This window comes from Mizuhopecten yessoensis, unplaced genomic scaffold (assembly GCF_002113885.1).
Source record: "Mizuhopecten yessoensis strain PY_sf001 unplaced genomic scaffold, ASM211388v2 scaffold3349, whole genome shotgun sequence".
Taxonomy (NCBI): domain Eukaryota; kingdom Metazoa; phylum Mollusca; class Bivalvia; order Pectinida; family Pectinidae; genus Mizuhopecten; species Mizuhopecten yessoensis.
In genome coordinates, this window is record NW_018405000.1 from 495726 (window position 1) to 521586 (window position 25861).

Consider the following 25861-nt stretch of genomic DNA (forward strand, 5'->3'; position numbering starts at 1 on the left):
TATCATACAAACACCAATACAATTATCAGAAAGGAAAGGTAGGATTATTGAAATTTTGTAATACATTTTGAATATCTCTGTATGCTAGCTGTCAGTGTGAGCGTAACCAATATTTACATTTACTCAATATAACAATTATATTCATAAATTGATAAGTTACTTATGGTAAATCAGTCGTAATTTCAAGTTTGGGTGTTTCAAAAAAAGTTTTGCCATTTGGCCCATCCTTTTTGAAACTGGTTTAGTAGCTTTCTCCCTTACTTCTAGCAATGTATTTTTGAGTTGTATATTCTGAAATAAATATTAGCAGAATATGGATTTAACCAATAAATGTGAAATAAATATTAGCAGAATATGGATTTAACCAATAAATGTGAAATGAATATTAGCAGAATATGGATTTTACCAATAAATGTGAAATAAATATTAGCAGAATATGGATTTAACCAATAAATGTGAAATAAATATTAGCAGAATATGGATTTAACCAATAAATGTGAAATAAATATTAGCAAGTTTACATGTAACTTACCACCATAAAGTATTCAATTTTTACCTAGTTAATTAATTATATATATCATTGTATATTGATGTTCTCCTGCATGATAAATATTTTATGTATATATTGATTATAGTAACATCCTTTGTGTGGTAATAAAGATGTTTGTGATAATTGTCAATCATGTCGATTGTTATAAATTAAGAGCACAAGCACAGTGACACCACTGTTGTACTTCTTCAAAACAAATTTATTGCTGGATAAAATATAGGTCAAGTTCAGATACTTCATAAAAAGCTTTAGTAGATAGAACCTTGCTAGAATTAGCCATGTAACAATTATAGCTACCCAAAATTGGATGGATTCCTGCTCGACCATGTGGGTTTTCCCTGGGTTGTAGCGACATGGCAAAAGGTCAATAGGGCATTTATTTTAACCGTGAATTTGTATACCCAATCAGGCCATTATAATAGTATAAAATGGCAGCCAATATTTTTCATTTGACAAAGGGTCTCATTTGGGAATTCCCACCTGCTACTTTTTGCTCATTTAAGGGTCCACTGGGCTTATCCCCTGTGAAATACGTTATGTTTGTGGCTATATGATGGGGATCGTAATTGTTTTGAATAGAGATGAACACCAGAATTGTTGCCCTGCCCTTCTGGCACTTGGGGTTACATCATCTTTTTTATACCAAAATTTGATCAAGTGTTCAGGAGAAGAAAGGCTTTAAATGAATAGGTTGACAGAGGCTGCACCATCACGTAAACTCAACAAGCTACATTTTACTCAGGAAAGTTAACTTATTTTGAAAATATTAAAATGAGAAAACATCCTGTACTTCACTTACCACAGTTATAAAACAAGGAGACAATGAAGACCTCTGTGAAATGAAACTACGATCTTTGACAAATTGGTGACATTGCTCTTTCTTAACCAGTGACGTCCTTCATATAAAGAACAATTCCATAAATTTCTTAGAAAGGAACACAGAGTATTGTTGGGTTTTTAAAAATCTGTCCTCTGTCTAGTGAACTTGCGAAAATGTACTGCCTCTTGTCTAGTAAAACAGCAGTTGTTAGCTCAGGAGTTGAGACATTTCAAGGTAAGTATATATAGCTACTAGGTCACTATTCCACTGAGCCTACTTACCCGAATGTGGTGAGGTCTGAACAGAAATTGTCTGTTTAAGTTGGACTTCTCTATTAGGTCGTTGTCTGTTATAGTTATCTGGAATATTTAAAAAGATATACTTATAAACATTGATCAGTCCAGACTTTCTGATTTACTAGTGTAACAAACTCAGATATATTGATCTCATCATGTTATTAAGTAGGAACATGATGTTTTGAGTCCATATCAATAACTCTAAACTTGATAAAACATTTTTTATTCATCAGTGTTAATTCATAAAGACGTATCCATGGAAACCGTTTCACATTTCTAATTGAGGGAATTAACAATTATACCCTGAACACAATTTTCAAGTTAGACAAATAAAACAACGCCTTAACAAGAATTACTTGTAATTCTATGCTTTTTTTGTGCAATCTTACAAACTCTATGTTCAATTTCTGATCCTGCTTTATCTATAATCTGGATATAACTAAACACCAGGGGTGAAAATTGCATATATATTTGTTAAAATGGTGTACTTTCATTTTCTCTTAGGTAATATTTACATCTATACGTTGGGTTAGAACAGATGTATTTTAATCAGGGTTGTGATCATATTGCAAATAAAGAGGAAAATGTACATGACATGATTTTTTTCAATAATTAAGTACAAGTAAAACTGAACCACTGGGGAAATTACCACGGTAATGATTCTAGAGACTAAGTCCTACATAGTGTGGACTTGTCTTCATATTACCCTGGCTGTTGCTATGACATTAAACCTGAAGAAAAAAAAAGAAAAAAAAAGTACTGTACCTGGCCCTTGTCCTGTGAAGCAATCCCCATTAGGGCATAGTTCTTCAGCATCTCACAGCCGATAGCCCCACAGCCGACCTGGTAAGGAGCAAAGTCATAGTCTGTATACATAGTGGGTTTACATGTACAGTCCTAGTCTATAAACAGCCAATAGCCCCACAGCCAACCTGGCAAGGAGCAAAGTCATAGTCTGTATACATAGTGGGTTTACATGTAGTCCTAGTCTATAAACAGCCGATAGCCCCACAGCCAACCTGGCAAGAAGCAAAGTCATAGTCTGTATACATAGTGGGTTTACATGTACAGTCCTAGTCTATAAACAGCCAATAGCCCCACAGCCAACCTGGCAAGGAGCAAAGTCATAGTCTGTATACATAGTGGGTTTACATGTAGTCCTAGTCTATAAACAGCCGATAGCCCCACAGCCAACCTGGCAAGAAGCAAAGTCATAGTCTGTATACATAGTGGGTTTACATGTACAGTCCTAGTCTATAAACAGCCAATAGCCCCACAGCCAACCTGGCAAGGAGCAAAGTCATAGTCTGTATACATAGTGGGTTTACATGTAGTCCTAGTCTATAAACAGCCGATAGCCCCACAGCCAACCTGGCAAGGAGCAAAGTCATAGTCTGTATACATAGTGGGTTTACATGTCCAGTCCTAGTCTACAAACAGCCGATAGCCCCACAGCCAACCTGGTAAGGAGCAAAGTCATAGTCTGTATACAACTACATCTAAATGTATTTACATGTAGTCCTAGTCTATAAACAGCAGATAGCCCCACAGCCAACCTGGCAAGGAGCAAAGTCATAGTCTGTATACAACCAACAAAACAAATATCAAGCATGACTTTAGGCTTTATCCTTCTCTATAGAAGATTTTTTTTCAAAACAAACTGACGCGGGAAATTCATCAGATAGACAGACCTTTATACTCAACTGTTTCTTTGTTTTGTTTAACTTAAGTGTTACATTTTCACAAAAAATACTACACCCTAGCAAAGCAAAGACAAAACATCAGGATAATCAACACACAAGCTTACCATAAACAATCTCATGTTGGCTAGCTGACAGCATTTGCTCTCCCCTATACAGATTCTCAGAGCATCATACCGATCACCTCTGTAAAATACAAGAATCTATCATAAGATCACGTAATTATTCAGTCGTATCATATCAGTTTTGTATAAATATGTCTAACACTTTACTTCATGTAAAACATAAAATCAAACGACTATCAATTTCTTAGGAACAATCAGTTTCTGCATATGTGTTATCGTCTTGGTTAAAAAATCTTTACTGACTTTATTAAAAGCTCTGCATAATCTTTATGATAGCACTTTTTTTTATTTGTGACTTAGATAAAAAATACTCTGCAAATAGGTTCCAGATATTATTTTTCATATCATGATGGTTTTTGACTGAAAGTTGTAGGTTATATAAATGAGAATTAATTCACTCCAATAGATAAATCTTAATCCATCAATTCTGCATGTAATTTTATTAATATATCTCTTATAACTTCAAAAATAAATATATTTATGACTGATTTCACAAAGGGTGACAACAGATTAATTAGAACAATTAAGCAATTATGCAATTTACCTTGGCTGGAACTGGGCTGGGTTGATGGCGTCTGTCTTATTGACAACATCAACAGCATCTAAATATAGCTGTAATACAAACGTGTCACAACATAAGACGAGACCTATCATAGCTAGTGTTAGATAACATACTAAACAGAAGCTTCAACATATTTAGTTCACTCAGGGAAAAATTTACTAGGAAATGAAATCAATTGCTCTGCTAGGAGGGAAAATGGCACTTTAACTTGTATTTAAAGTCAAAACACCTAAGCTCGACTGAATAGGCACCAAATTTTGAACAGTGTTACCATCGGTGTCACACTGTTCAGTAAAATTTGTCACCAACTAAACAAGTTTTGAATTGTTCTTGATTCAAAAAGCAACTGACCCACTGATTGAGGGGAGTGAACTTTCCCGTGAGTGCCTTGAGCCCCTCCTGAGCCACAAATCCCCCGATAGCTGCACACAGAGGAGCAAAGCATCCGCGGGCTGTGAATGACAACATTCGCACCAGGTCCTCATCCACTGGCTCCACCTGGTGGGAAAGACAGACAGAGAAAACACAATGATTCAATTTATCTATGTTAATATCTCAACAACATTAAACAGATTTAGCATTTATATTCTGCGTGCAGAAATTTGCCTTTCTTTTGTGATACAAACAATTGTTGTCATCATTCAAACAACTAATCTCATAAAAATATTGTTGAAAGCATGACTCTTTTTTACTCATATATCAATTTTACTATTAAATTATTTGATTTGCAACATAATCTCAAGTCTTTCAATATATGATGTCCAACCTTGTTAGTGAGGTTCTTGTTGATATCATGAGCAAGGGACACAACTCTGGCTGCATCTTTCTGACACCTGAAACACAACAAACCTTCATCATCCTTGTATAATAAATGCACATTGTCACTTAAGACCACAGTCAAGTAATTACAGCAGAATTCGTTTTGACTGTTTTGAAGAAATCATATAAAACATTCCCCTCCCTAACCTATCCACTCACCCACCATTTCCAACTCTCCGTTTTATTTTTCCTTTTTGGCCCAACTCTCATTCCCAATAGATCAGCCTGTTTGCACATTTCTAAATCAACACCAGAACTTTTCCCACCAAGTATGGTTGTTATCTATCAAATAGTTCAAGCGGAGCAGTTGTTACAATCAATATGGCCACCTTGCCACTTTTTGTCCCAATCCTCCATTACCTAGACTGTCAGCCCCTCTGTAAGTATAATTTGTAATGATCAACACCAGAGGATGCTCCCAAAAAATGGCTGATATTCATTATATGGTTCCAGATAAGTTGCTTAAAGAAATATGGCCAAATCACTCTTTTTTTTGGTCCCGCCCCTCCGCCTCCTGAGGATCAGTCCCTCCATTTGTGCAAAGGAATCCCCACCACCTGAGCATGTTAAGTCTAACTTCATGAAACTCTGATTAGGGATTCATCAGAAGAAGCTGTTAGGAGAAATTATTGACGGAGGATGGACGAACATGATATGGCATAAACATATCACATCGGCCCTTCAGACCAGGTCAGCTGATAAAGTGATATTTCCTGGTAGGCGGACTCTTCTTCACATCTCTACAAAGGTGTCCTCTGAATGTGTTGAGCCACAGAATCTACAGCTTCAGAAAATAAACCCTACCTTTGTGTCGACCAAGTTATCATATACCTACCATACATTGGGGAGATGGCCGCTCTGTTCCTGGTGATACTGATGTAGAGCCAGCACTGCAAGGTGTAGGTTGGAGGGAGCCTGGTGAATAAAGGGAACCCAACAATATTATACATAAATCTACCAGGTGAATAAAGGGAACACAACAATATTATACATAAATCTACCAGGTGAATAAAGGGAACACAACAATATTATACATAAATCTACCAGGTGAATAAAGGGAACACAACAATATTATACATAAATCTACCAGGTGAATAAAGGGAACACAACAATATTATACATAAATCTACCAGGTGAATAAAGGGAACACAACAATATTATACATAAATCTACCAGGTGAATAAAGGGAACACAACAATATTATACATAAATCTACCAGGTGAATAAAGGGAACACAACAATATTATACATAAATCTACCAGGTGAATAAAGGGAACACAACAATATTATACATAAATCTACCAGGTGAATAAAGGGAACACAACAATATTATACATAAATCTACCAGGTGAATAAAGGGAACACAACAATATTATACATAAATCTACCAGGTGAATAAAGGGAACACAACAATATTATACATAAATCGTCCAGGTGAATAAAGGAAACACAACAATGTTATACATAAATCTACAAGGTGAATAAAGGGAACACAACAATATTATACATAAATCTACCAGGTGAATAAAGGGAACACAACAATATTATACATAAATCTACCAGGTGAATAAAGGGAACACAACAATAGTATACATACATCTACCAGGTGTATCACAAGGTAACACATAGAGGCCTGTACCATTACATCACTGATTTTCAATATTACTCCAGATAAGGTCAGTTCTTACCCAGCAGCGATTTCTTTTTAATGGACAAAAAAACAGATATGCTGACAACAATATCTTTCAAGTTTACAAACAAATGGAGAAGTAAAGTATGCTGACATGCCAAGCAACAATGATACATACAGTGACCATTAGTATATTATATAAGCTAGTTAACACATTCACCCCTACATATTTAAACTGGACTTGCCCCGTCTTTAAATTGGTAAGGTCCAAATGTGACTTCAGGGGTGAATGGGTTAACATAGCTGTACTTACAGAGAATTTGGACAGATCAGGCATAAGTAGAGCAGGGTCTTTCAGCTGTGACTCCATACTTTTCTGTAAAACAGAATTCAAATGTTTAACTATCTATGTTTGTGTATGTATTGATATAAGTTCAAATAAATATACATTATTTCAAATATGCCTTGGTAACACTGACTTTAATGGTTAAAACCTCAGTTGCAGTAATCACTTTACTGTTGCGAGAGATTGATTCTCATATTTGTCCACAATGAGGATCTAAATCTTCCCAATACCAATTACAAAGACAAATTCAGTATTAAAATAACATTCCTTTAAATGGAGAGTTAAGTATTTACACATAAAATCTGCAGGAATTATTCACAACAAAAACCCATTCATACCAACTGGAATGATTACAGTATATTGACAATCTTCATTTCCTGTGCGTAAGATTTATATTTACATATTCATATTTATTATTTATATTACTGAAGGAAGGTCAGGAGTAGGGAGCAGCTTTAAAATAAAACAATCCACAGAAATTCCATTGCCTATTTTATTACAGTTATTGTGTTGTTTTACTGTGTTGTTTTACTGTGAAATGGTATGATATGGTTTAAATACCACAACTATTTCAATGAAACAACTTTTATAACAGTATCATGAAAATATTAGGGCTGATTAAGTACCCAGGAGTAGGGTACTGGTCTGTTTGGATTTCCTGACATTTTACTGCACTGCAGGATCTTCATCCGGGTCACAATAGTTTAAATGTTTTTAAGTACTGAACACTTACAAACGAGAATTTCTGCGGAGCTTTGACCTGGGTGACGATACCCCCGTGTTCATATGGTGTGAAGGTTTCCCCACTAGTATCACAGATCCCAAATGTTGACGGGGACAGCACTGACAACATAAGGAACACATGTAACTATAAAACAGACTTCAAGTAACAAAGGTGGAACGTTGTCACTGTCACTCTAATGTTACGAGATATACATTTTCATGGTTAATGCAAAGAGACTCATTAGTGATTTAGAGTATCTCACAAATACAATATCTCACTAAATATTTCAAGAACATTTATCTAAATATTTCTAAAACCAGTATTTATCTAAATATTTTACAAATATTTATGCAAACATCTCACATATAGTTATCCACATACAAATGTATAAGGGCTTTAGACATATCAGTGTTTGTGCATTTCAAAAAATTTGAATTCAAACATAATTTGATGTTGCATTTATCATCATTACTTAAGAAACCAAAGAGTGTGGACTGACAAGGTTGAGAATGTTGATAGATTCACACTTAAACAAATACTGACCTTTGACCTTGCATGTCATTCCATTCAATGCGGTCATTCCATTGAGCTCCCTAAAGGTCACTATGTCACCCGTCTCAAGTCCGTGAAACTTGTCCTTCAGGCAGGTGACCACTCCAGGATTGCCCTACAAACAAACCAAACAAAACAGACTAAATGATTAAGGAGGCTTCCTGGTCCAGGTCTATGGCCAGGATCAAAAGAAAACTTCAATTAACTGTATTTGTGAATATCACTTTATATAACACCTCTATGACCAACATAGACTAAAGCACATTTTAGAATCTTTTTTATTAGCACTGCTTAGCTCAGAAATATAGATGCTTAAAATTCATACTTTAAACATTGAAATATTAGAATACTCCTTTAACCAAAAAGCATTAGTAAAAGGCAAATTATAATGGTGAAACGTTTTTACTACTGAATGCAATGACTGAAAAATTAACGTACAGAAGTACTAGGAATGTCCTTGACCTGAATTATGGCCATCAATTACCATCCTTTCATTGCCGAGAACTAGACAGGTCTACATCACTGCTAGACATACCTTTGTTACATTTTCTATAAATGTATCTCGGAGTTCTTCTCCATTGACATCTGTCACTTCAAACTCATCTCCAAAGTCACAGAATACACTGCTCACAAGTCCATATACATCAGCACTTATAAACTACAAACACAAAGGAAACGTACACATCAACACTCACAAACAAATACAACGGAAAACGTGTAGCAAACAAATAGAACGGAAAACATGTAGCAAATAAACATGTAACATCCTGAACTAAATCTTATGAACAATAATCAAACAGTAATATTAATAGTCAGTAACAACACTTCTAGTAAAGATGATACAATTGATAAATACTGAAAAAGTACATTCACATACTTGCTTACATTTTGTTTCAACGGGGGAGATACCCCATGCTCAAAAACAATACATTGGGGAAAAATAACTCATTTAAAATGGCATATTTTCAGTTGTCCTTCAGACGAAATCATTAGATCTTACAAAATAGGAATAGTTTAGAAAATTCACTGACTGGAAATGTTAAACTTGAGGGTCCAAAATCGTGAGTCTCCCTCCAAAATAGGGAAAGTTGACAAGTGTGCAGAGGTTAATATTCTGACAACAATTAAGCAAAATGACATTACAAAACAGTAATGTTCCCCTGAACTCAAATACTTGGTATAAAGCGTGTATCAGGCAATAACTGTAATCAAATGTACCCAGGAACTAAACTGGGAGTTATTTCAGTAATAATAATAGATAAACCTGGACAAAAATTCTTTATTACCGGTATGTTTTTCATAAATTACAGAAGTGATCTTATAACTGCTAATATGTACATTATTACTGTTGAAGGGCCCAAAGCAGGGCAGCTGAACATAACACACAGAAAGGTCATTGGAGTGACCGCTCAAACAATGAATTGTATAGATGATACTGTAATCGGGTGTTTATACCAACTACACTACTATGATACACATCAATACAACATTGTATATGTAAATGTTTATACCATAACTGCTGTAGGTTTTACAAATTCATGGTTTATTTTTCTGTAGTTTCACTGTGTGAAATAACTTCAAGCGATGCGACATCACAACACCTTTTCTACATCGAACTAACATTGCATCATCACATCAGATTTTCTCCAGATCAGTGAGGTAAACGTTATTTTAAGTGTTTGGTTAGAGAACAAAATTCTTTTTCCCGGATATACAAGTTACTGGATATCCAGACATCCAACTGGTGAGAGTTGATTTATATTTCAATCCTGATTTTCTACATATCCTAATGAGTTGATATGGACTCAATACTATATCCACTCCATTGCCAACAGTGTAAACTCACTTGTATAGGAGGTGACTGGGTTCGGCAGAGCTGGTTGATTTTCAGCTGTAGCTGTAGAGGGACCTCTGTCAGTATTACACACTGGAAAGATAACAATTATGTATTATTATTATTGATTAACAGCTTTCATTATCACTGATCAAAAAAGATTATTTCACACATGTTTAATTCAGAAAACAAACAACTGTTGGATTAAATTACATAGTAAAACATGCTTAATGCTAAGAAAATGCTTAAAGAAACTTGTATCTGTGTCAACTGGAAAGGCTTCTAAACATCAAGATTTATTAAGAAGTATGGCAATTCGAAACTATTTTTTCAGGTCCTCTGGGCTTCATTATTGATATGAGGACAGAGTTCTACTGTATTACAAAATGTCCATCTGTGGAGTAGTATTACTGTCTTTGTGTTGTAACAACATCATTAATATACAGACAATGCTGGTTAATGGTGATATAACTTTACACAACGACATAATGGTTAACTTATAATTTGCTTTCGTTCCTGCATCTGTTAGAATACATTAGCCCTGTGTTTATTTTGTATGCTGTATCTCATAGGTTTTAAAGACTGTCAATCCTGTATTTAGTTTACCTGGTTGCTCAAGGTAAAAATTGGTGAAGAATACTTTTATACAATTCAAGGTAAGAGAGACTATATCACTGTCCACCCCAGTGGTCACTTACTTGGTACTGTGTAAGGTAAGATAAGTCTGTATCGCTGTCCACCCCAGTGGTCACTTACTTGGTACTGTGTAAGGTAAGATAAGTCTGTATCGCTGTCTACCCCAGTGGTTTCTTACTTGGTACTGTGTAAGGTAAGATAAGTCTGTATCGCTGTCCACCCCAGTGGTCACTTACTTGGTACTGTGTAAGGTAAGATAAGTCTGAATTGCTGTCCACCCCAGTGGTCACTTACTTGGTACTGTGTAAGGTAAGATAAGTCGGTATCGCCGTCCACCCCAGTGGTCACTTACTTGGTACTGTGTAAGGTAAGATAAGTCTGAATTGCTGTCCACCCCAGTGGTCACTTACTTGGTACTGTGTAAGGTAAGATAAGTCTGAATTGCTGTCCACCCCAGTGGTCACTTACTTGGTACTGTGTAAGGTAAGATAAGTCTGTACCGCTGTCCACCCCAGTGGTCAAGCTGTTCATGCTGACATACGGATTTAATTCCGCTAGTCTCCCCTCACTTGCTGCGGCCCTAAAACAAACCAATTTGTGAAGTGAATGTCCCCTACTTCAACAGATGTTTCTGCCCATAACTTCATCCAAGGATCTTTGAAAATTAACTAAGCCTAAATTTTGGAAGAAATAATATTTCAAAACATCTCAGAATTATGAGTCTTTTTAAAATCATGTGCAAGTATTTAACATTTAAACATTCAAAATCTGATCATTTTTAGGAAAATTTCATCTGAAGACCAACAGCCAATCAGAACTGATGAACCACTTGTCCAAACTGTGCTATATATAACAAAGTTTCATATCAAATATTGGCCACATCTACTTTGAAATACATTGTGTATGTGTGCCTACCTGTTCCTTCCCTGTGCTACATCCTCCTCTGTGACGAAGAACTGGACTCCCAGATCAGCTACTGTGGCTGTTCGGTCATCCTGTATGGTCAATGACTGCGACCAAACACAAAATAAAGTTTTAGTCTAACACATTTGACATAATAAGGCTGCCTGCCCTGATCAGGTTGCCCCAAGGTGTTTTAAAATATAAATAAAATGCTTTTCATTAAATTTGCAGAAAAATATCTGGTCTGCTTTCATATTTTTTATCAGAATGATATACTGCTTGATTAATGAGAAGTCAATTGGGGAATGGTGTAAACTTTAAAGAGACAAGTCTTTGTGTCTATAATGCAGCGGGAAATCAGTCAAAATATTAGGTTTGCTGTTTGAGGAAAAATGTGTGTCTAAATAAAGGTGCTTCACTTGTCATTTACCCACACCCAGCTCCATATTATTGTGTCCAAAAATACAGTATTTAGTTTTATGTAAATGTATAGCATAACATATTTCTGCAGTGCCTTGTTTTCAGACATTTTTTTATCAAATTAGATTCCATCTCGGCAAGTATATTTACCTTTACTCCAGCCAATACGATATTCTTCGCTGAAACATAAAATACATGTACAAAAAATTATATAAAGGACCAATTTTAAACACAGAAAAACATTGTTTAGTTCTTTTTCTAAGACATCCAAGCTGACAGGTTTTAGTACAAGGCTTTTACTATTATTTTTTTGTAAATCTTTATTTATTTTCCAGATACTTTCTTTATCATGAACAAACACTTCATTTCATGTTAAAATATTCTTAAGTGGAATAAAATATTAATGGTAACCATTGTCCCAATAAGTAGTTAAAATTCTTAGAAATATTTGTATTTTGTTGATGTACTTAATATTGGATACTGGATGTATCTCGGATACTACATACCCATGGTTTTAAATTAATTCTGAATCTGTTGTGAATTGGACTTAACTAGGAAATAAATGTACTTACCAATTTCTATACCTAAACCTCCCATACCATAGACCAGTACAGAGGAATTAGCCATTCTCTTCATGGCACTGTCACCCAGCACATAACGCTGACGACTATGAATAGGGGAAAACAGAAAACAAGAATTAACAATAGTTTAGCTGACATATTTTCTTTCATTTTTACTGGGTTGATAACTGGTGTCATGTACATGTAACTATTTCGGTTAGAGCATCTGTATATATGTGTAGAGTTCAAACTTTGAAGGTTACAGTCAAAACAAAAAAATTATTGGATTCAGTTTACATACAAATTTGAAAGTACACAATCACAGGAGATGCTGATTATGGTTTTCAAATGTCATTGAATTCACTCTAAAAGTACAGGAGAAGTTGTGTGAACCAGTTTTTTATTATTGCATTAAACCGGCAATAAGCCCATGCTTGGTAATAATAAGCCCACCAATATATATTTCAATTAAAAAGAAATGCCAACAAAAGCGAATTAATTGTCCTGAATTAAGCCCATCCCCTACGTACTTTCAGTCAGACTCAGAGATGGTTTCATTTCAAATCAATTTTATTGCATTTAGGATTCTATTGGATTAGGCCCAGGCATTGTCTGTTAAAGCCCTTTCCAGGAATGGTGTGTTGCTCCCCGCTGGACTTATTGCGTGATAAATATATGGTATATAAAAGGAAAAATGAACTGCAGCTGGTAATTAACTTACCTGTACAATGAGTCATCTATTTCAACTTCTTCAGCCATACTGACTTTTCTCTGTCTACGTTCAGATCTTAAATATTACAGAAAATTTAACATTAATCCTATTTCAAAAGGATTACTGTGCCCACAGTGTCGGAAATGATGAAACAAATGCAGCTTGTTCTGAATCATATGACAAATGTTATTGCACCTAAATTAAATAAAAGCATTCATAATGTATCGCGTACAAACATGGCACTTAGTCAAGTAAGAAATCAAAGCGAATCAACTGAAATAAAGGTAAGAATATTTTCTCCAACAAACATGTAAAAGTCTCACAATCGCTGTCGCCAGACCGACGACAAATCCCCATGTTTATGGAGCAGTACTTAGCTGGCCATAAATAGACAACTTATCAGAATCTTTGATACTGCGATTATGGTCAGTTTTAATGGACTCATTCAACCACAATACATGCATGTGCGTTATTTTTATATAAACAGGTCCAGTACACTCTGCCGATTGAGCTATATAACTGTAAAGACCTATAATAGCTCTATTGACCTATCTGAAATAGGTCTTTTGAGCTATTTTCAAGTGATTTTCTTTTTTAAGGAAACGAATCAAAGTCACTTTAAAAAGAAGATTGAATCATTAGGTTGATAACAAAAGACATTAAATATAAGTATTCTTTTTAAAAAATAATGATGTAAAAAAATCGGAAATTTTACATTTATGAAAAATAAAAATAAACATCTACCTGTATGCTCTTTGTAGTCAACATTACCATAAACCTTATTGTTTTATGCGATTTTGCTCTAATTTAATGAAATTTGAAATCTGAGAAAATATAGCTCAATATAGCTATATACTATAGGTCTTTATAGCTATATCGCTCAATCGGCAGTGTACTGGACCTGATTAATATAACATGCAGGCTGGTACCCATCCAGCCACTAACCAGGCTCGACAATGGTGATTCCACATTGCTGGAAAAGCTAGCTTGCCAGTAAGGCAGTATTTCACTCTCATATTCATTGGCTGCTACATCCATATCTTTGGCCTTTTTAATAACTGAAATTGAGTCATCACTTCAACAAAGACACCATTGAAATGCAAAAATATCCCTGAACTCGAAGGTTGTTTACAACAAGTTCGTGTCATTTACTTGGTAACGAATAAGAGACTAGACCTGCTACAAGATACATTTAGTATAACAGTATACTCTCGCTACTGTACCCTCTCTACAACCAATGACAACACAAGTTTTTCCCAAGTCAGGGCGAGCTACAATGTCAACAGAGCTGAGGAAACGTCTTGTCTTTCTCGTTGTATGGGGAAATTTTAAGATATCACCTTCTGTGTTAAATGCATAACTACAGGAATTTCTTTCTATGTTAATTTTCTCCAAATGTACTTACTTATTCCTCTCACTGTTGGATTTCACCACACGATAACCGGAAATAGAAATTGTGTTTCACGATCCAATCAAAATTAGCCTTACAAAACATAATATAATAATAATATTAAGAACGGGAACGGACCCTTAATCCGGCCACACCAAAAATTGTAAATTATACAATGAGTTTTATTGTATATTAATTGTTTTATATTATAGAAGTATTCACCGCTATCCGACATACACAGAGAGAAATTTACGGCCGTTTGCCAAACTGACCATACACTGAATATTAGCAACAATAAAATTTCGCTTCTTTCGGTTGATGAACTGTACTGAGAGAAAAGTACTATTTTTTTCCGTTTTAGTTTCAAATTTCCGTAATGCAGGGGCGGATACAGGAATGTATTTGGGGTGTTGCCCAAACTTTAAAAAAAAATGGCTTAAATTGTTCGCTCTTAGGAATTGGCATAAATGCCCAATCCTCTTTTTTGTTATCATATCATGTAAGGATTAATATTTAATTAATATATGCTGCTGTTTATAAAGGCCCAATCCCATTGCTAATAATATCGGCAATAAAATATGTTTAAATTTAAACCAAACTTTTATAGGGGAGAACAGGGCAAATCGTAAAGTTGTCGGGGAAAACCTGACATCGCATGCTTTATGACGTCATAAGTATGCTGATTCAAACGTGGGCCGAACTCACTGCCTGTCCTAACTTGTCCCAAGGCAAGTCATCCAATCATCAAATGTGGGCATGTTAGCCATTTCCTAATTATTTTATGAAAGGCATGGATGCACCTAAGTTTCAACAAATACCATACAGCCCAGAACGACTTTAACGTAAATGGGCCAAACTTGCCCCGAAATCTTGAATGTTGTAATGTTTGTAGTGGCATGCACTGGAGAAACTTGTGTCTGATCCTTTTTTGATGAATGACAAACAAAATATGTTTAGATCAAAATGACACAGGAGTATTTCCAAGTCATAATTATAACGATTGCATGCACTGATACACTATGGCTTTATACGTCTCTGCATTACTTTTTTATGTCAATTTAACACCGTTTTAAGCGCTATATGCTTCTAAAGGCGTATCCTTGTAGAAATTAGTTCATCGGTCCAGCACCACTATAACAAAAAGGTAGGTTAAAACTTGGAAGGTTCACGGTGCCAATGGATGTTAAGACGTGACTTGAAAGAGTTAACACTAGGTGCGGATATCACGTGTACCGGTAAACTGTTCCATGTATCCTGTTCTTGGTTACATTTAACTTTGACCTTGATTTCAAAAGCTTTTTTGGTATGACCTCTGGTAGCTGTAATATATAAGGAACATTTTGAATAATTTGTCCTTGTCCGCAATATCAATATTATTAATAAATTTACATAGTTACCAAGGCGGCCGGGGTTCGATTTCCCGATCGGACGTGAAAAGGTATGGGTTCACCTGCCCGACAACGTGGGTTTTCCCCGGGTACTAAGGTTTCATAATAAGACCCCCCGCGCGCTAACATCCGGGCCAACAAGAGTGTTCATAATTGTTGCAAAATAATTTAAGTTTTTTTTTTTGACATCTGCTCGTTTTATCCGGTACTGAAGACTGGGTAATCCTAATGATTTAAAGCAATTTCCATATGACATTGGTTAATCCTTTAAACCTTTTGGTGGCTCTTCTCTGGACATTTTCAATCATTATTTGGTCTTTTGTTAATAATGGATTCCATATGCATGAAGCATAATCCAAATGAGGCCTAATGAGAGATTTATACAGACTTAGGGACATCTCCGTGTCGATGAAGGTGAATGATTTAAATATATGACCTGTTATACTGTTGGCTTTGGAAATGCATTTACATACATGTTGGCTGAACTTTAATTTGTTGTCGAATATGACGCCCAGATCTTTTTCAGATACAACTTTGGTAATGGACTCATTTTACCATGTAGCAGTGTGGTGTAATTATTTTCATTTTCCTTCGAGTACCCAACACACATTTGCTTGCATATTTTTGTATTCAACTGCATCTTCCAGTTCTCTGTCCATTTACAGATGTTTTACGTCATTCTGGAGCTCTTTAGTGGCATTGGCGGATTCTAAACCTTTTGTTGTCTTGGCATCATCATCAAACATTAGTAGCAAGGATTGTACAACTTCTGGCATGTCGTGGATGAATATTGAAAATAGTATCGGCCCGAGAACGCTCCCCTGGGGGACGCCGCTTGTGACGTCACGCGAGTTAGAGAATTCACCATTCACATAGAAACGTTGCCATGCCAGAGAGAAAATTTTGGATCCGGTCCAACACTTTCCCTTTTATGCCATATTTTTCTAATTTGAGAAGTAGCCGTTGGTGCGGGACTCTGTCGAACTCTTTGCTGAGGTCAAGATAAATAACGTCAACATTATTGCCTTTATCCAATTCTTCTGAAATGTAGTTGACTACCTCAATTAGCTGTCACACATGGTTTTCCTACGTCAGGTTAACAGTGCAATGAGACCATAACGTCGAAGTATATAATATATAAAAAAAAACACCTAACCAATCGCTAAGCTGATACCTGTCCTTTGAATATTACAAAGGGGCGACACCCGACTTCAAAGTCAATCAATTTGTTACGCAACCGCGAGATTATGTTGATGTACATCAAAATACAAGGTGGTGTTCACTGACCTTCAATTTTGCTATGACATATTCCAGGGGTGCAGAGAGCGTACGCGAGCCTAACCCCTGGACATCGAGGATGATAATATATAGGCCTATATTTACATATCCACTGCAAGTTCTCTGTAAGCATTAACATAAGAAATTACATTCATAGGGCTATGAACCAATTAGATCAGGGTAATTTCGAAGCTTATACTCCTGCCTCGAATAACATTAGACAACCCCAGAAGCAAACATTTTGATTACTACGTTAAGCTGTTCCAGGAATCTTGTTTGCACTGACGACATACACATTTCAGTATCGAAAATATAAGGGATTGGGCCTAGATCGGTATTAAGGGTAATAATAGGTAAAAAAATAGAATGTAAATATAAGGATTAAACAGCACATTTCCAATGTTCATGCCTAGCGGTCTTCATGATAAATATGTACATTGTAGACCTAACCGATTTGCGTTTGCCGGTCTGGATCTGGATACCAATACAGGCTTGATGAACCGGGAGAGAGAGAGCAGCGCGCACTACTTAGTCACTATGGAGGAGAGTCGATTCAAATTCCTCCAATCTATTAAGTGATACAATATTTTCCTCCAGGAGGTTCCAGTCAATCGCCGTTCATAAGGGCCTTTCACACCTAGCCGATGTGGGTCACCGGAGCGCAAATTTGGCGATTTTCGGGGATCGGTACTAGCACGGCAGCGCAACGGTATCACATCGCTAAGAACGGTAGTACAACGTCAAGACATCGTCAGAACATCGGCGAAAAAATTAACAACGGCAGGCGACAGTAGAAATGTTTGAACATGCTCAAACATTTCCGCCGTTGCGCTGCCGGAGTGAGCAACGGGACTACAACGGCAGTATATCGACAGTACTCCGGTATGGCTTCGTTAATGTCGGTAGAGCACCGGTAGCGTCCCGTTATGGAACAGCGGCTCTCCGGTGGCCTCAATGTGTAGCGTACTGGTACCAATGTGATACCGTAGTACTACCGAATACCACCGAAATAGCACTCATGAGCCGCCGATGTACTAACGATGTACTACCGCTATATAGCTCCGATCAACGGTTGCACATCGGTATAACACCGGCGGCTCATCGGAAACACTGAGGTGTCAGAAAGTGGTATTCGGTAGCACATCGGCTCTTACCTCGGTAGAACAACGGTAGAACAACGGGAACGCCGGTACTACATCGGTATTACTACGGTCAATTTTAATTTTTCAAGCGCTTTCTCGCCGGAGCACTGCCGATTTCCTCGCCGTTGTTAATTTATGCTCCGGTTTAGTCTCGACGAGGTACATCGGTATAGTGTGCGACAGGCCCTTTATGAAAAATGAATTCAGGAATTGGTCTGTTTTGGCACTTTGGACTTCAAAGCATTTAATATTGTTTTTGATTGAAGATTGTAATACGTTTCTTGGTGTAATGTAGTATTGGTAATGTTTTTGTATGATTAGTCTTCTGCTTCTTGCAGGTTTCGGGTAAGTATTTGGGTCGATAGCCGCAACCCAGCCGTTTGCGATCTTGAAAAGGAATGTTAAACTGATGATTTTCCTCCTGTTTTGAAGAGTGGGGAGGTCTAGCTCGTTTAACTACGGTAGTCTCCCTTTATGAAACGCGTAGCCTTCCTCTGTACTAGGTCAATTTTGATCAATATCCTTGGTAAGAAGTGGATCCGTGATATAAGTATGTAAGGTCATGGACCTCCTGCAGAATATGAATGTCCAGTGGGTAGAAACAGGACTACTTGGGTTTCACACGCATCGCAAAACACTTTTTTGCGTTAAAACGGATGTCCCAGGTTTTGGCCCATCGTTCAAGTTGTCGGAGATCGTCTTGTAGTTAACTCTATATATAATCAGACAATCGTCGGCAAAGAGCCTTACTTGTGATCTGACCACATCGGGCAAGTCTTTTATATGACACAGGAAGAGGACGGGTCCAAGAACTGTGCCTTGAGGGACTTTTGATATAACTGGCACAGACGATGACGATTCTCCTTCCACAACGACTTTCAGTCATCTGACGGGCACACAGAAACTTTGATAACCACAAGTGAAGTGGGCCTTGTATCCCATATTGATGTATTTTATGTAAAGGTTTCTTGTGCGGTACAGTGTCAAAAGCCTTAGAGAAATCCAAGGCTATGACGTCTACGTCTGTTCTTTGTCGAATGATGACATAAGGTCGTTCGAGGCAGCTAGAAGTTGGGTTTCACACGAGAAACCTTTTCTGAAACCGTGGTTGAGCGAGGTCAGGATCCTGTTGGACACCAAGTGGTCCAGAAAGTGTTTGCACACAATGTGCTCAAGTAGCTTGCACGGTACAGAAGTCAGTAACACCGGACGATAGTTTTCCGGAAGGTGTCTGTCGACCTTCTTGAACACTTGGCTGACATTCGCGCTCTTCCAATCTAATGGAAGAGTTCCAGAGTCAATGGATTTAAAAAAAAAAAAAAAACACCGTTAATCCTGGTGCGATAGCGTCTGCTGCTTGCTTCAGCACGATATTCGGGATGCCGTCGGGGCCTTCAGTGAGGCTCTCCACACGATATTCGGGATGCCGTCGGGCCTTCAGTGAGGCTTTCCACACATTTACCTCCTTCAAGAGGTTGTACACAACTTACTTTTCAAGTGGTTATTTTCAGGGACGTCAGCGGTGTAATGACGTTATGTTTAACCGGTTGTGTGGTGCACGTGGTATCTTCATCTTTAGTGAACACGGAGTACTGCTCTACTAAGAGACTAACCTTACTTATACTGTCGCTGACTAGGTTTCGACGCGTTTTTAGTGGGGCTACGCCGGCCTACATTGTCCTGCCGTTTAGACTTTATATAACCCCAAAAGGGTTTAGAGTTGTTTGACTGAAACCCTTCCTAAATAATATTATTCCCATAGTCCCATTCCGCTTTCCGGAAGCTCTTATATCACTCGCGTTGCTTCGCGTTGATGTATTCGGTAGAAACTGTAGTCACTGGTCTTCTTAGCCTTGCTATATATTTTGCTTTTCTTCCTAAGTATTCTTTTTATATTGTGGTTCAGCCAAGGTGGTGGTTGTTTTACCCTTAACAGACTTAGCGGGGACGTGACGGTCAATAGTATCCTGTATCGTCATCTTAAACTTAACCAATACCTAGGGTCTCTACATATCTACCCTTTCGCAGTCATTACACAGGCTACCAGATAAAGATGACAGTCCCTGGTTGATACAGAGACGTATATCCTACTATATGGCTGTATATGTCTCTGGTTGATACTATCCCAGTTTACCATGGTAAACTTGTAGATTTTTCTACACACATGGTTGGTTCTGTGTGGTTTCGTATCAAAATCCGTTACAATCATGGAGTGGTCTGATAATAATTATATTTATTCAGGTAAAAGGTAAATAATACACGAATATCACATTTTGTAGTTTGGACATAAATATAAGTTATTTATATTTATGCCATAAAACTAGTAATCAGTCAGGTGTTAAAACTGGATTGGATTAGATTAATTTAGGATAGTTACATAATTATATAGTTTATTGATAATTTAATAAGACTCTAAGAAAACTTCTTTTATTTTTTTGTATAAAAAAAAGTGTCTTAGATTCTTATCAAATTATCAATATACTATATAATTATGTAACTATTTTATGAATGGAATTGATTTATTTAGATCAAAGGGACACCATTGGATTTAAGCCACAATGATATATTTTATAAAAGAAGTGTCTTAGAGTCTTGTCAAATTATCAATATACTATATAATTATGTAACTATTTTATGAATGGAATTGATTTATTTAGATGTAAGGGACATTTGGATATACCTGTTATGGATGTCGAACTCTTTACTAAGAGTTCGATATATAAAGTAAATCCTTATATATGACAGGTTCAATAAAAGGGTAAAAGAAAACAAGTAAAAATTGGCTTGCTTAAGGTGAGATGGAGGATCTATTTTTTTTGCCGTATTTGTATGGGGGAAAATACCGCTTTATCACAACCACGGACTTACATAGATAACTAATCTAATTCCGTGTCACAACCTAGACCGTAGATCGTCTCAAATCTTTCATCTGTGCACGAAATTAGATTATGAGTCTGTAGATTCTATCCAAGTCCGTATATTGAGTCTGCAAGTCACCGATTGCCGTTATTCAGAACTGCAAGTAGGCAAATAAAAACATACGGATGAGGTAAACTTTCAAAATATAGCGGGGTTCCAATTAGCCAGTGCGCATGCATGCCTTGGGTTATTTCCCGTTTCACTTCCGTGTTGGTTTGTGTTATCGTACGTCTGTTGATGTTGCTTGGAATTATGTCGACGCCACGCCCCGCTCGACCCCCTCCTCCAGTGCCTAAACCCGGTAAGTCGTTCACATTTTCACCCTCCATATAAACAGTCGTTGACACAGCACAAGACAGAAATCACACTCCGTGAAGTACTTGCTGAGTTAGCGTCAAACGTTTCACTTCCGCGATGACAGTTCACTATGCTACGCCTGCCGGTGATAGATTTCCGTTTGTTTAGCGGTGACAAGCTTTCCACCAAGTTACTTCTGATTTAATCATGAAATGGTCCTCCCTCTCGCCGGGAGCATCCTTCCTATCATGCTTTAGTCCATAGAATTCCAGGAAACATTTTGAAACATTAAAATGTGTACACCCTGTTACATATATATATATATATATATATATAATCTTAATAAGTTTTGATTGGGGTAATCCCCATTACTTTCATGTGACGTCAATAATGTTGATCTGCAGCAAGGGATCTATCAGTGCAGATATATTTGTGTAATACGTATATATGCGGCAGATTTTAATTGTACATAGGATTTCGGTTGCCTTCTTAAGCTTCGAGCTAGAGAGAGTTTTCCTTTAGCTCAATGGTTGAGCGTCCGACTAGGAAGTCTTGGATCGCTGGTTCAAACCCTGGTGGAAGCACACCTTTTCACTTTCCTGTTACATAAGCATTGACTTTCATTTTGACAGCATACTTGCAATGTCCATGATAAGGTCTGGATGATCAGGTCAGACCAATAATTGGAGTGGAATGGTTTGTTAGTCTGGACGATCAGGTCAGACCAATAATTGGAGTGGAATGGTTTGTCTGGATGATCAGGTCAGACCAATAATTGGAGGGGGATGGTTTGTCTAGATGATCAGATCAGACCAATAATTGGAGTGGAATGGTTTGTTTGTCTGGATGATCAGGTCAGACCAATAATTGGAGTGGAATGGTTTGTCTGGACGATCAGGTCAGACCAATAATTGCAGTGGAATGGTTTGTCAGGATGATCAGGTCAGACCATTAATTGGAGGGGATGGTTTATCTAGATGATCAGGTCAGACTAATAATTTGAGGGGGATGGTTTGTCTGGGCGGTCAGGTCAGGCCAATAATTGGAGGGGGATGGTTTGTCAGGACGATCAGGTCAGACCAATAATTGGAGGGGATGGTTTGTCTAGATGATCAGATCAGACCATTCAATGGGAGGGGAATAATTTTACCGGATGACCAAGTGATGATGTTTTGACCGACTTAACAGATATCCATGGTCTGTCTGGACAGTCAAGTGGCTGTAGTCTGACTGACTGGTCATCGTTATTGATGGTAATTAACAATACAATTTAAGTTATTATTTTCTGAAAATTTCAATTGACCAATGTTATGCGAATATTTATATACACTTTTATCACCTTTTAATTGTGTAATTATAACCTTGTGTTTTTATTTTACTTACAGGTAGTGTTAAAGTTGTGAGGGCATTATATCATTATGTTGCGCAGAACGTAAGTTTTAATCTTATTGAATACTATCTAATACACCTAGGGTCGGACCTGAAGACACTCACCTGTTTTAAGTGGCCTTTCTTTAACAAGTTCCTACAGTTTTTACAGATCTGATATCTGTGATCCTGAATATATTCAAGGTCATTAAATCTGTTCTCAAACTCGGTCAATGCCAGCAATTTTAGCTATTGATTACTACATGTATTAAATAATGATTTTCAATGGTATTCAGAAAAAGCTCATTGAGTGTTTTAACAGATTTGACCCGGGGGACCTTAAATATCAGTTTAAGCTATTTCTTTCCCAAATTTTGTAGCATTCCATATTAGTAGGGTCCTGGCCACCTATCAGAACTACAGGCCTTCTGGTTCTTCAGAAGAACTTATTTGAGTGTTTTAACAGATTTTATTCTAGCGGCCTTGAATATATAATATCATAGGTAAAGATGGTTTTTTTTTATTTCAAATGTTGTAGCTCTCAATTGCTAACTAGCCACTGACAATATATCATGGCCTCTAGCTTGGATCTTAAAAAACCCACGGTTTGAGTGTTTTAGCAAATTTGACTCCTGTGTTATCTTGAAAAAGGACAAGGTCATTTCCTTTTCAATCTTTATGTAGCACTTATAGAGCCAAGCTACTGGCCTTACATAATGTCAGACTAGAAAGCAATATTGGTGTAGGTCATTTCCTTTTCCCAAACTTTGAATCGTTCCATGCCAGAAAGCTACTGGGCATCTATCATTGTTCTAGGCGTTTAGATCTTTAGAAAAAGCATCTTGAGTGTTTTGATCCCTTTGCCCTTGAATATAGCTCAAGATCATTTCTTTATTAAAACTTTGTAGCAATCATTGTCAGCAAGCCATAGGGGTATATCATGGATATGTCTTATGATGTTTTAGAAGATAATGATTGAGTGTTTTAACATATTTGACCCATGTAGACTTGAACATTAGTCATGATATTTCTTGAATCCAGGCCATTCTGTTCTCCAGAAGAGGGTGTTTGAGTGTTTTAGAAGATTTGTCCCCCTATCAAATCTGTTCAATTAATTTCTTTTCTTTGTACTTTGTAGTACATCTGCTTAGGGTGGTACTCAATAGATATCCAAATCATCTGACAGCTGGTTGGTTACAAGTATTTATTTTAGAAACATCAAATGCTGCCATTTTATGCTTTTTGGGGCTCCACAAAGGGGCTTGCCCATCATGTTTGCAAATCTGAATCATCATCACCCAGGGATACATCCTACCAAATTAGGTTGTAATTGGCCTTGTGAGCTTTGGGAAGAAGTGGGTCGACACGGCCAGTGCTCAAGGTATCTAGGTAACCAATTCAGTCCAACAGTTGTGTAGACACCAAATTCCTCAGTTGTCTCGAAAACCAGTCCCACAGTTGTCTTGCTACACATTTCCACAGTTGTCTTGGTACACATTCCCACAGTTGTCTAGACACCCAGTCCCACAGTTGTCTTGGTACACATTCCCACAGTTGTCTTGGTACACATTCCCACAGTTGTCTAGACACCCAGTCCCACAGTTGTCTAGACACCCAGTCCCACAGCTGTCTTGGTACACATTCCCACAGTTGTCTTGGTACACATTGCCACAGTTGTCTAGACACCCAGTCCCACAGTTGTCTAGACACCCAATCCCACAGTTGTCTTGGTACGCATTCCCACAGTTGTCTCGACAACCACTCCCACAGTTGTCTTGGTACGCATTCCCACAGTTGTCTAGACACGCAGTCCCACAGTTGTCTAGACACCCAGTCCCACAGTTGACTTGGTATGCATTCCCAAAGTTGTCTAGACACCCAGTCCCACAGTTGTCTTGGTACGTATTCCCCCAGTTGTCTAGACACCCAGTCCCACAGTTGTCTCGACACCCACTCCCACAGGTGTCTAGACACACAGCCCCACAGTTGACTTGGTACGCATTCCCACAGTTGTCTAGACACCCAGTCTCACAGTTGTCTAGACACCCAGTCCCACAGTTGTCTAGACACCCATTCCCACAGTTGTCTCGACACCCAGTCCCACAGTTGTCTAGACACACAGCCCCACAGTTGACTTGGTACGCATTCCCACAGTTGTCTCGACAACCACTCCCACAGTTGTCTTGGTACGCATTCCCACAGTTGTCTAGACACCCTGTCCCACTGTTGTCTAGACACGCAGTCACACAATTGTTTAGACACCCAGTCCCACAGTTGTCTTGGTACGCATTCCCACAGTTGTCTAGACACCCAGTCCTACATGTACAGTTGTCTAGAAATTCAGTATCACAGTTGTCTAGACACCAAGTCACGCAGTTTTCTAGACACGCAGTCATGCAGATGTCTAGACACCCAGTCTCACAGTTGTCTTGATACCCAGCCCCACAGTTGTCTGTAGGGAATAGGTCCCAATGTTGCAATGTTGGGCTGTGTATAAATGATTTGTATGGTTGATTAATAATGTGTAAGGGCCTGTGTGCATGACCATTGTTTTTTATGTCAGTCAGATGAGCTGTCTTTTGATGAAGGAGACACGCTGTACATCACAGACACATCAAATGCTGCCTGGTGGAAAGGCCGGTGTAACAACAAAACAGGGCTCATGCCATATAATTACGCTAAGGCTACACACAGACTGATGGAAAGGACGGTGTTCGTGACAACAAAACAGGGCTCATACCATATAATTACGGTAAGTCTACACACAGACGTTGTCTAGACACGCAGTCATGCAGGTGGCTAGACACCCAGTCACGCAGTTGTCTAGACACGAAGTCACACAGGTGTCTAGACACCCAGTCGCCCAGTTGTATAGACACCAAGTCACACA

The 25861-nt window shown here is 37.6% G+C and overlaps 2 protein-coding genes across 3 annotated transcripts in view; both read right to left on the reverse strand.

Moving 5' to 3' along the window:
- Positions 1-14642, reverse strand: part of LOC110447419 (ubiquitin-like modifier-activating enzyme 6) — a 40737-nt gene extending 26095 nt beyond the window's left edge. The window contains exons 1-18 of one of the 2 annotated variants that reach the window (XM_021493097.1): positions 14595-14642; positions 13199-13264; positions 12490-12584; positions 12068-12096; positions 11510-11604; positions 11063-11174; positions 9971-10051; positions 8660-8782; positions 8116-8239; positions 7582-7691; positions 6816-6878; positions 5708-5787; positions 4820-4886; positions 4405-4551; positions 4036-4103; positions 3474-3552; positions 2432-2509; positions 1652-1729 (exon numbers count right to left, since the gene is read on the reverse strand). In XM_021493097.1, the coding sequence (XP_021348772.1) occupies positions 1652-1729; positions 2432-2509; positions 3474-3552; positions 4036-4103; positions 4405-4551; positions 4820-4886; positions 5708-5787; positions 6816-6878; positions 7582-7691; positions 8116-8239; positions 8660-8782; positions 9971-10051; positions 11063-11174; positions 11510-11604; positions 12068-12096; positions 12490-12584; positions 13199-13236 (1467 nt within the window). In that variant the 5' untranslated portion in view covers positions 13237-13264; positions 14595-14642. Of the gene's footprint in view, positions 1-1651; positions 1730-2431; positions 2510-3473; positions 3553-4035; positions 4104-4404; positions 4552-4819; positions 4887-5707; positions 5788-6815; positions 6879-7581; positions 7692-8115; positions 8240-8659; positions 8783-9970; positions 10052-10656; positions 10703-11062; positions 11175-11509; positions 11605-12067; positions 12097-12489; positions 12585-13198; positions 13265-14594 lie in introns of those variants that run through there. The other variant, XM_021493098.1, reaches the window with a different exon arrangement.
- Positions 14643-24437: 9795 nt separating this feature from the next.
- On the reverse strand, positions 24438-25367 carry LOC110447411 (keratin-associated protein 6-2-like). Its single transcript, XM_021493074.1, has one exon. It carries the CDS (start codon positions 25365-25367, stop codon positions 24438-24440), a length of 930 nt encoding a protein of 309 aa, XP_021348749.1.
- Between the last annotated feature and the right edge of the window lie 494 nt (positions 25368-25861).

Excerpts from the sequence above, each read along its gene's own strand:
- LOC110447411 (XM_021493074.1), bottom strand. The coding sequence starts at position 25,367 with ATGACTGCGTGTCTAGAAAACTGCGTGACTTGGTGTCTAGACAACTGT.